At 37.2% G+C, this 12,292-nt stretch overlaps 1 protein-coding gene across 2 annotated transcripts in view; it reads right to left on the bottom strand.

Moving 5' to 3' along the window:
* The window catches only part of NLN (neurolysin), a 126,425-nt gene that overhangs the window by 48,158 nt on the left and 65,975 nt on the right, over positions 1-12,292 (bottom strand). For both annotated transcript variants that reach the window (XM_036762058.1, XM_036762052.1), the window contains exons 4-7: positions 12,067-12,174; positions 7,408-7,510; positions 6,369-6,529; positions 758-893 (exon numbers count right to left, since the gene is read on the bottom strand). In XM_036762058.1, the coding sequence (XP_036617953.1) occupies positions 758-893; positions 6,369-6,529; positions 7,408-7,510; positions 12,067-12,174 (508 nt within the window). The remainder of the gene's footprint in view (positions 1-757; positions 894-6,368; positions 6,530-7,407; positions 7,511-12,066; positions 12,175-12,292) is intronic.

Genomic DNA, 12,292 nt, shown 5'->3' with positions numbered 1-12,292 from the left:
CACGAAGTCCACAACTAAGTGACACCAGCTGACAGAGTTATGGATTTAAAAGGCAGAGTAAAGAAACTTATTTAAACCAGATGTGACTATAGTTATTAAATAAATAGTTTTAATATTAGAAATGCTGTGATATGTTCTCTTGCACATTTCACATTTACTTGCTAACTGGTACTAATGGTTTGGCAGCTAGTGGATGGAGCGCTGGGCCTGGCATCAAAAGACTCATCTTCTTGAGTTCAAATCTGGCTCAGACACTTATTAGTTGTGTGACCCTGGCCAAGTCACTTAACCCTGTTTGCCTCAGTTTGCTCTTCTGTAAAATGAGGTAGAGAAGGAAATGGCAAACCATTCCAATAGCTTGGCCAAGAAAACCCCAAAGGGGTCATGAAGAGTCAGACACAACTGAAAAAAGACTGGTCAACAAATCAGTGATTTAGAAACATGTTTAAAAACTTTTATTTGTAAATACTCTGTTTCCATTTTCTAGTGTATTGCTATGCATCTCCCAGAAATTTTCAGTACTTGCTAGTCCTTGGTAGCAATGATCCAAGGATATGTAGTGACATTTCTAGCTGGGATTTTAAAGGTCTTCTTAAGCATTACTACAAAAACAAATACAACCCTAAAAACAACAGATACAATGGCGAAGATAAGCTTGTTCAGTTCTGGCTCCTTCTGCAAGGCTCTTGTAATGCAAAAGAGCCAAAGAGAGAGGAATTACAGAGAAAGATTCTATGGTTTATAAACTAGAACCCACCTAAAAAGTCAGTAACACAGCTCGTACTCTTGGCAGTGTTAAGTTCTAGCACAAAGTCAGCATGTGTGCTATAGCCAAGTAGTTTTGCTACTTTAGCCCGTAGTGGAAGTAGCTGTTGCAGAATTTTGGTGTTTTCCTGAAAACCAAAAAAAAAAAAATAGTCATTAGCAGGAGACAGATTTTGAAAAGGGAAGAATTATTTTTATTGCATTTTACGGTAGTAAGAGATGACAAACGTTAGAAAACTTTTCAGTAAATGATTCATCGAGAATGCTATAATTTAAATAACATTTATGAGGTAGAGGGGTAGGGTTGGGAAGATACTGGAATCTCTCAGAGACAAACTACGATTCTACAAGAGAAAAATATATTTCCTCCCTAGATGTGTTTATCTCTGATTTATAAGTATAGCCACGTCATCAATGGCAATCACATCCCAGATGCCAGTTTTAGAATTTATGTAACTTAAGCACTTATAATATGGCTGCAAGAAATAGGAACCATGAACAAAGATTGAAAGTACATGATGATTTCCAACTATTTTTAATTCTTTTACTTGTTAGGATTATTTGTACGCAGTCAAAAAGTTCACAAGGAACATTTTCTGAATAACTTGAAAATAAGCACAATAAAATGAGATTATTTTTTAAAAGACTGTAATAATCCAGGCTTTCTAGTAATTTGGAGTAGCATCCTTCTCCTCTTTCACCTGAAGGAGTGAGACTTGAATTTGCTAGATAGCTGAGTAGAAGTCTGCCTTGATTTAAGTAATGCTTAATTTTCAGTTGTTAAAATTACAATCTTGCTTGCCATTTGACACCATAAGCTGGTAAATGACTTGAAGTCAAACTCTAATTCTAATTTTGACTCCATTATTAAATCTGCTATGACCATAGCCAGATAATTTCATCTCTTTGCATTTAAATTGGAAAATGTGAATAATAATACAAAGCCCAACTTACATGACTGTTTAAGGTTTAAATGGATGTCTTCAAGGTATTTTTAGAGCTGTTTACATTTTCAAAGTGCTAAACATTATCATTATGGAACCAATATTAAATCATGTCAGAGATCATTTTCAATATCTCAGTGTCAGCATGCACAGTTATTGCTGTCATAAACAGCCTGCCTTTTTAGAAAGATAATGATACCATAACAATAATTTGTACTTACACAGCATCTTCAAAGAGCTCAAAGTACACGTACAAATTCCATACTATTTACTGAGATATATAAGAATGAAAAGACAGATGAGAGCATCTCCATTTTTTTGATTCAGAAAATTTAGGTAGAGAAAGATGACATAATTAGCTACATAATGATATCATGATTTGTGGTAGAAGTAGAAATTCTGATCTCAGTCCAAATCCAGTGCTCTGTCCAATCCATCAAGCTCGGAAATGACAATTTTGATAATGTTCATTCAACTTGTGTTCATTTTCTGGCAGTTAATAGTTCTTCCATAACAAACCTGAAGTGCCAAAGTTTGTAATGATCCCATGAACAACAGAAAGAGTCTCTCTGAGAGAACAAATAACAAAAGATGAACACCATTGATGGTCAGGCTAACAGATGTATTGGAGGTGTCCTATGATGTGAAATGATAAAGGAGCAGTAGATACAGCAATGGATTTGGAGTCAGAAGATCTGCATTCAAATCCTGACTCTGCCATTTATTACTTGTGTGTCTCTGAGAAAGTCACTTCAGATCACTGGGTTTCTGTTTTCTCCAGTATAAAACAAAGGGGTGGGACCATAAATGGTATTGAAAATCCCTTTTATCTCTAAAGTTATGATCCTAAGATAATTGGTGGTTCATTATCAAGGATGATAGACGATAGATGGACTACTCAACTAAAAGAATGGTCTTGTAAATAAGAGGAGAATCATGAGAGGCTGATTGGTGTAGCAATTAGTGTATAATGAATAAAACACATGGGAATTTAGATAAAGATTGGAATGGATACCCTGAGATTTTTAATTCTAGTTTTGAGTAAACTTATTTTCACAGCAAGATGATCTATAACAGATTTCAATAGAGAATCAATGAATATTTGCACATAATCCTTCTCTAACATCATTGGTCACTTAACCAACTCACTACTTGTCTACTTGTTACCCTATGGAATTTGTGGAAACAAGTGCTTTCCACTGTGTGTATTCCAACAGATGAGTTGTTCAGTCATTTTCTTTAAATGCAAAAAGTGAGAAAACAATAAAGTAAAGGCTTTATGGGATAGGGATGAAGTCCATTAATGTGAATGCTACCTAAGAGGCACAAATCAAGTATACAGAGAGAAAGTAAATGGTTGAGTTTGGCTAATATACCAACGACTTTGGGGAAAAGCTAAGCCCTTTATGGTCCAAATTTTTAAGCTTGTTGTTTGTTGTTCAGTTGTTTTCAGTTGTGTATGAATCTTTGTGACCCCATTTGGGGTTTTCTTGGCAAAGATATTGGAGTGGATTGTCATTTCCTTCTCCAGCTCATTTCACAGATGAGGAAACTGAGGCAAACAGGACTAAGTGAATTGCCCAGGGTCACACAGCTAAGTGTCAGGCTGAATTTGAACTCAGGGCTCCCTGACTCCAGGCCCAGCACTCTATCCAATGTGCCACCTAACTTCCTTCCCCTTTAATTTTTTTACTCTTTAATTTTTGAGCTAAGACCTAGATAAATCAGCCTTAGTCACAAGTATAAACTTTTCATAATCTTAAGCTAGGTCCATCTGAAAGGACTCACTTGTAAGATTTTAATAGCTAGTATTCAAGTGAAATAAATGGATGATGTGATTAATAATAGTAACAATAACAATAGCTGATATTTAATTGAGTTTTAAAGTTTACGAAGCTAATATATGCTATAGGTGTTACTTGAACGCAGATTTTCCTGACTCTAATTTCAGCTCTTGATTCACTCTGCTTCCTCTGAATGTATGCAATGCCATGGTGGTCGGTGAAAATGGATAGGGTGCTCAGAATCTGCTCTTGGCTGACAACAGATGACACCAAGCCCTAACAAGTGACACTGACAACTATTTCAGGAGTACCCTAACTCCTTTCTTTTAGAAAAGCTCAAAAGAAAGTCTGGCAACACATACCATTTATAAACCATATGGCAGTTTCAGGTAATATGATGGGACTACAGAGAGCCTAATCTAACTAGTTATATTCCTACCAACTTGCCCCAAAGAAACACAACCTGTGAGTATGTAGTCATGCTACATATGTAGACAGCATATAAAAGGGAAAATCAGTAAGAAAGATGAATTTTTATTCTTCACAAATATCAGTATCCTGTACAAACAACTGTATATCCTTGTATCTCTGAATATATATTACTCATTTTCTCTGATATGGAGTTGGCAAATTTTTGTTCACGTTTTTGCAACATGATACTTAGAAGGTATGCTTAAAGCTGCCTTAGCTATTTAATTTCTTTCATATGTGTTTAGTTTAGCTAGCTGATTAGGGGAGAAGTCCCTTATGCTGAAACTATAGTCACCATAACACAGGGGTTCTTAACCTAAGGTCCATAGATTGTAGATCTGGATGGGATAAAAATTACATCTTTTTTTTCCACTAATCTCTGATTGAAATTTAGCATTTTCTTCAATTATGAATGCAGACAACAAACAACAGTAGTATAATCAGTATCTGTGACTTTGTCATCAATAGAAATCACAGACAGTTTCATATTCCATTATAGTTACTGAAGATATCTTGAAATATCATATATGTTCGTCACTACTTTGAAATCACTGGTTATTAGATCTGCCTCTAGATCACATGTTATTACAGTCTTTTTGCCTACAGATTATTTCAATATAACTGGTTTCCTCTGTGATCCTATGTATGTTATTTTTTGCATTTAAAAACATTATTCTGAGAAAGGGTCCATAGGATTCATTGACATGCCAAAAGGGTCCATGACATAAAAAAGGTTAAGAATTCCTTCTCAAATACCACCTTGGTTCCTAAAAGGGGTTACTAGGAGCTGGGATGGAGTTAGATACAATTTTTGCTCAGAGTTTTTTCCCCTTCTCTCAAAGATCAGGTAGGAGTTGGCTCCAGAAAACATTGGTAGGAATCAGTCTGAAAGGGGTTGTTTATAGTTGCCTGCCTTTCCCTTCATCTTGTAGATGAATCAGAGGTAATCCTGCAGACGAAACTGGGAGAAAGATAAACATTTAGAAGAACTTTGGTGGTTGCATTGGGGGAGGGTGGCGTGCGGACAATACTGACTATTTTTTACTTGGGCCTGGCTCTCACTGGGACTTGGTCTTCTTATCCCCTTCCTCTTCTGTCTCATCCCATACCCTCTCCTGCTTCCTATGATCTTCTGCTTTATAATACTAGAGTTCTTTCCAGAATCTATGATTTAATCATTATAGGTAAGTCCTGGTAATGAAATTCACTCCATTAATGCAGACTTACAGGCTTCCAGAGTTGCCAGAGGCACTAAAAAGGTTAAGTGGCTTGTCCAGGATCACAGATCCAGTGCATGGCAGAGGTGAGATTTGAATCTGGGTCCTTCTGACCCCAAAGCCATCCCACTATCCATTATGCTACATTGCTGCTCATAGAAAATTCTGGCTACATCAAGATTAAAGTTTTTGGTAAAGTGGCTTGAACTCTTTTTGGAAGAATAATAATATTATGTAAACAAAACAAAGAAATAAATAGTTATTAAGATGAATTAACTAGATCTTGAGAGTAGAAACAAGTCTTCCAATATTAACATTTCCAGTTAACATTATCTGTACTGTGGGCTTAAATAGAAGTGAATTTGATCGGATTGACAAATATGCCCACTGCTTCCCAGAACTTAAGGCTGAAATTTATCATGAAATATGAAATGATTGTTCGTTGGTCTTATCAAGATTATTAAAACCCAGCATATTCTAAAGGAACCATCTATAAACAAAGCTTCATGTTCAGAATGCCTGCATATAATTTTTAAAGCTAAAATGACACCACCTCCCTTCAAACACAGATTAGAGTGACTTTTGCGATGGAAAGCATTTTCTAAATATAGACTCAAAAAAACAATCTTTTGTACCTTTGATATAAAAGTTTCTTCAGATATGTGAATTATAAAAATTGTCAGTCCAGGATACATTTGATCAACTTGGCAATTACTGCTGAAAACTAGTTTAATACGATTGATAAAGAAAGCAAGACAGATGTTCTATTTAGGGGAAAATAGAGCCAAATGATTACCCAGTAGATTTCAGGACTGACTTAGAAGTCTGACTTTTTAAAGGTACAGTCTGTTCCATTCACATCAAAGAAAATGTACATTGAGGCAAGATAAATAATAAAAGTTCCCAGAATGCTAACACCAACTAAGCTTTCTTCTCTCTACCTCTGTCTCTATCCCTCTACTTCCCAGCCCCCCCTTTCTCAGTTTCTTCATGTTTATTCCTCAATGGAGGTGTCACCAGGAAATAAAATAGCCAGAGATGAGTCAGCTAATTAGAATAAAAGGGCATGAATAATGCCCAAACTGGAAAATATGTCTATAAAGTTTATTGCAATTCTGGCCAAGAAAGCAAGCTCTTTTCCTTATCATTTGTAATGTGAACAGGATAAATGCAAACATTTACCATACCTCTTTGCATCTTGTATTAAAAGCCATTTCCATCTTCCTCCTAGTTTCTGGGATACAACATTTTTTCATGACAGGAAAGTAGTGGGGATATTTTAAGGTAACTTTATATTTGTTATCTTCTATTTTTTCTAAAGTGTCAAGAAAATCATCAGGAAGAGCGCCTGCAAAACACAATTTTCTCATATGTTAATTTCGTCCCTCAAAGATGAGTTTACTGCAGAATTGGCAGGGAGCCTGTAAGAATCTCCAGGTATTTGGAAAGTAAGTGAATCTGAAAACAACAACAAGGATGATTCCCACAATATCCTATGGGTAAGGTATTCTAACAATGAATATGCTTAAGCACTCTTATGATCACTGTGCTGTTAGATAATCAAACAAAAAGATACAGAACAGAACAAGAGGAAAAATGCTTAAGTTGTCTCTTAGAATAGAGACAGGATGCTTGTTAAATACCAGAAAGAGTACCACCCAGGGAGGCTGGCAACTCTCCTCTGGAAATCCTTATTTGTCTGCAGTTGGGGAGAGTTTGAACATGATCCAGTCTAAAGAAAGGGGAACAGGATGAAATGACTTCTTTTTTTAAAAAAAGTAATTAAATCTTATTTTTTTCAATTTTCAAACATTTTTTTCTTCCTATCTCCCTCTCCATTGAAAAAACAAAACAACACAAAAACAACAAAAGCCTTGTAATAAAAAAGTATAGTCAAGCAAAACAAATTTCCATCTTGGTCATGTCCAAAAATGTATCTCTCATTATGCAGGTTTAGTCCACAACTTCTGTCAAGAGGTAGCAACCATGTTTCATCATTGGTCTTCTAGAATTAGGATTGATCGCTGCAATAATCAGAATTCTGAAGTCTTTCAAGATTGTGATGAATGACTTCTTAAGGGCTCTCCCTAACTTTTTAATTTTAACATGAAAAATAAAGAAAATTGAGGCACAGGGAGGTAAAGAATTTGCCCATATGATCATATGCCATTTAGTCTATATCATAATACCACATAGTCATTTTATCTGTGAAATGTCAATATTTACCAAGTTCTTCCTTAGAAAATGTAAGAAATGTATTATCTTCATTGAGGTTTTTGTTGAAGTCTATACATAATTCACTCATTCTTTTCTTCATTCCTTTGATTTCCTGGATTAAGGATGAAGATTAATAAGGGTCAAAAGTCAAAATAGGCTTTTAATATATATTTTTAAACTTACTAAAATTTTTGTTTTTCAATGTATTTAAAACATTTTAATTTATTTTCAGTAAAAGTAGATTTTAGGTATTTAAAAAGAATAGTTTTAATACCCAACTTACACAAAATGCTTTCTTAGTGAAGTGTATAACAGATCCTTTACCATTTCCTATGTATATGTGTATATACACACATTCACGCACACACATGTATATATACACAAATATACACATAGATGAAATTATAGACCTGTATTTATGTGTATGTGCACACATCTGCATCAGTGGTAGGAGGACTTTCTACATGATTAGTTCCTCACACTAATGAAATCACAGGTCTGGATCCCAACTTTCCCCACATGTGTTCTTTTTCCATATACAATAAACTAATTTAGATACATGACACACGTTTGATACTTTTGTCTTGAAGAAAACTGGTCGACGGTCTTCAAAGGCTGGAGAGAGATGCACAAAAGAAAGGAAGAGGAAGGGAGAAGGAAGTTTGGACCCTGTGCCTGGAAAACTAAGATTCATGTGCAACGAAAGGAATCATTACTTGAGAAATATTTGTAGTTTCTTTAAAAACCTGGCAGCAGTGACAAAGTGGCAATTCTGGTGACCTTAAAAATGTACTGTGAATTGGGGAATAACAAATGAAAACTGTCAATCAAGTAAAAGCTGAGTGATTTAGCATATTACCAATCTGAAAGTGCCAGGAACTGGCATTTCATATCCTCCAATACGAATTTTCAATAGAATAACCAACATCAAATGCAGAAGCTAACTAGTTGGCATTTATTTCTCACTTTGAGGTTTGCAAAGCCCAGTATGTTTTATCTCATTTGATCTCCACAATCCTGAGAGGTAAAGGTGCTATTATTTTCCTCATTTTACAGACAGGGAAACTGAAACTGATAGAGAGAGGTCAAGTGACTTGTCCAGAGTCCACACAGCTAGTAAGTGTCTGATACAAAATTTGAACTCAGGTCTTACTGTTCAGTAGTTTTTCAGTCATGCCTGGCTCTTTGTGACTCCATTTTTTGAGTTTCATTGGCAAAGATATGGGAGTGTTTTTTACCATTTCTCTCTCCAGCTCATTTTAAAGAGGAGGAAACTGAGGCAAACCAGGTTATGTGACTTGCTCAGAGTCACACAGCTAGTAAGTGCTAGATTTGTACATAGAAAGATGAATCTTGCTGACTTCAGGCCTAGCACTGCACCCACTGCACCTTGGAGCTGCCCTCTGTCTATTGTGCCATCTAGCTGCCACTAGGAGTCAACATCTGGAGTAGTCAGGGAGAGAACTACCAGGCCAGAGCTGTCAAACTCAAAAAGTAAAGGATTCCTGCTGGCCTCATACTGACTCAGAATACCACAAATCAACATTATCTATGTTATATTGTATTTTTGTTTATTGTTCTAAACATCTCCCTATTGCAAATTAATCTAGTTCAGGCTGTGCTCCATGCCATGAGTTCAACATCTCTGCACTAGACTAAGACTGGTTTTTGTGGTTCCTAATTTTTGGAGTACCTTTTATGGACAAGGATGATTTAAAGTCTTAGCAGGGCCAGCTGGGAAGCAACAAAAACATGGGCAAAAAAAAAAGATTCTGATTCGTCAGTGGCTACTTTCCCCCAATTAATTAGTTAATTAACTCCCCAAAATTAATCCAATTTTGAGAATGAGCAGGCAAATACTAGCACTTGTACTGTTCTGGAGTCTAGGAAGGAGCAGGGCCAAGTCACAGAGGGAAGCTTTTTATAAGGTCTACTCAAAATAAATGGAGTTGGTGTGAGGTTTCCATTTTTCTGTAAACTCCCACTATCCTCAGCATGTCTGCTGAATGATAGTTACCAAAACTTGTTTCGATTGGCTTTGATTTTTTTAAAAATTTGAATTTCTGTTTCTCTGATAAGAAGAGAACTGAGATACGTTGATTGGGCTTCTTTCCCTGGAAAGGGAAGGTATGGAGTAAAAATTATCCTGCAGGTCTAGGAAATCAATAATATCAGAAAAGCATTCTATAGCTTGCTTCCTTATCTTTAGCACTTCTCTAGCTGAGATCTGAGAGGGAGGGAAGGAGACACCCAGGTTTTTCCTGATCCCCCTCTCCCCAAAACCTAAGTTTGTCTAAGAAGCACTAGCGGAGATTGGTTGTTAAGGCTCATTCCACAACTTAACTGCAAATCCATGCACAAGGACCTCAGCAACCTCCTTGACCTGTTAACGACTAAGGCTAAAATTCCCTGGGTCACCCCGTCAAAGTTTGGCTTGCAATAACTCCTTCTTCCTTTGGGGACTTTGAAATTCAAACACCTGCCCATGCAGGGTGTCTTTGTCCCCGCTCCCCCCCTTAGATGAATCACAGCACCAATCTTGTACCTTGAACTTTGACCTGCATACCACATCCAGGATTCTTGCTTATTCCCCACCCCCATCCCCCCCATCCACCCCTCATACCTGGTCTGCTCGACTGCAGTAAGAACCCTTTAAAAACCTTCTAGACATTACTTATTTCTGTGCCACAACCCCACTACCCTGCTTCTTCCACTGGAGATTCCAGAGGAATATGACCTTGTAAACATGACCGAACAGCCCCTTCTTAATACAAGTCTTTCCTTTCAGTGAAGCTAGCTGACTATACTTTCTCTTTCTGCTGACTCTCATCTCATTCTGTGTTCTGTCTTGTGATGTACCCAGCTTCCTTGTACTGCATTTTGGAATCCCGAACCTCACTCAAATAGCATTAAGACGCCATGTCAGTACTATTGGCATTGTATTATTTTCCCTTACAGTCAAAACCCTGTTCTCCCCAGTGTTTTTGTACTAGTACTTTATTCTCTAACTTCTTACTTCTCTACTTTGCTTCAAGCTTATATGGACAATGAAAACCTGCTCCTTTCCAAACCACAAGAAGCACAGGGAGGTTTCTAGTGTTCTTTCTTTCTTTTTCTTTCTTTCTTTCTTCCTCTCTTCTTCTCTCTCTCTCTCTTTCTCTGTCTCTCTTTCTTTCTTTCTTCATGGAAGGTATCTAGAGTCTAAAATTTATGTTTCCCTCCCAAAATGGACTCTTTAACTTCCCCATTTAGGTCAATGGCACCCAATCACACATGACTGACACCTTGATATCATTTTGAAGGGGTTCTTCTCCCCTGTCTCCCTCCACCCTAATGGTTGATTCATTCTCCACAATCTCTCTTCTGTATGTTCCTTCTCTTCATTTCCACTGCCACTATGGAAGGCCACCAGGTTTCAGTAGTACCTTCGTGGCTTACTGAATCCTTCTCCTAAGTAGTCGGCTCACCACCACTTTCTTCCTTCGGTGGATAGACCACAAGGTCTACAGTCAGGAAAACCTGAGTTCAAATCCGACCTGTAGTAGCTGTGTGACCCTGGGCAAGTCACTTAACATCTGTCTACCTTAGTTTCCTCATCTGTAAAACAGAGATAATAATAGAATCTACCTCATAGGGTTATTGCGGGGATCAAATGAGATAATATTTGTAAAGTACTTGGCAGAGTGTCGGGCACATGGTAGGCACTTAATAAATGCTGCTTGTTCCCTTTCCCCCCTCCCTTCTCCACTTGATTCTGAACACTGCTGCCAGATTAGTCTATCTCATGTACAAAACCGATGAGGTAATTCCTCTGCTTAAAACACTTTGTCTGCTCCCCGATTGCTCACCATATAAAGTCTAAACTAGCATCAATATTCCTCTGCAGACTAGCCTCTCTTCTGCCCTTAAAGTTTTATCTTATCAATCTCTCTGCTAGACTATAAGCTTCATGAAGCCAGAGGCCAGATCTTAATTCTGTAGGAATCTTTCACAGCGTTTTGCCAATAGGAGGTGGTTAATAAATGTTCTGATGAATGAAGAAATATAAGAGTTAAAATATAGGGACAACACAATGAAAAAGCTTGGGAACCAATGCTCAAAAGTTAATCACCCCTCCTGGAAAGGGCAAAGAGTTTTTCTAGTACTCAGATTCTCTCTCTCTCTCTCTCTCTCTCTCTCTCTCTCTCTCTCTCTCTCTAACACACATACACACACACACACACACACACACACACACACACACACACATGTAGATAGAAAGACAGCTATTTATGGTGTTCCATTACAAAGTAGCTTCATTTAACGACTCAGTGAATAATCACTGAACATTTATACCCACCACTGAGTGGAATGGCAGGAGAGGGTTAGAGGGGAAAAAAGAAACATAAGAGTAAGTTACTATCGCTGCCTTTGGGGTTAGAATCTTGCTGGGGAGGTGGAAAAACAGAGGATAATTACCTAACAGAGAAAAATTTAGTCATAACTCTATGTTAATGACCTTAAATTCAGTAAGAGTTCTCAAAAAAGAAAACGAGAAAGTGAGCTTATAGTTACACAGTTTCAATAAGGACCTTAGGGAACAGATGTTCCAGTATCTAGAATGCCCAAACAATGTGAAGACGCCCTTGCTTCCCAAATGTGGCAGAAGGAAGAGAAAACCAAACTTACATTTTGTACTTCTTCTGGAAGATGAAGCCCATTCCTCTTTCCCATTTTAATGGACTTTTCTAAGTACCGCTTGGCTTCAGGCTTTATTGTTTCAAGATCACAGGTTTCCTGAAATTAAAGCATGGGATAAACCATTTTTTACACAAGGTTACCGTGGTACATTGTAATTTGTTTGTGAAGTCTGGGTAAATCTGTTCATTAGCTCTGTTGGACTATGTAACATGTA

The sequence above is a fragment of the Trichosurus vulpecula genome, chromosome 1 (genome assembly GCF_011100635.1).
Source record: "Trichosurus vulpecula isolate mTriVul1 chromosome 1, mTriVul1.pri, whole genome shotgun sequence".
In the NCBI taxonomy this organism is placed as follows: Eukaryota; Metazoa; Chordata; class Mammalia; order Diprotodontia; family Phalangeridae; genus Trichosurus; species Trichosurus vulpecula.
This window is presented reverse-complemented; position numbering and strand designations above follow the sequence as displayed.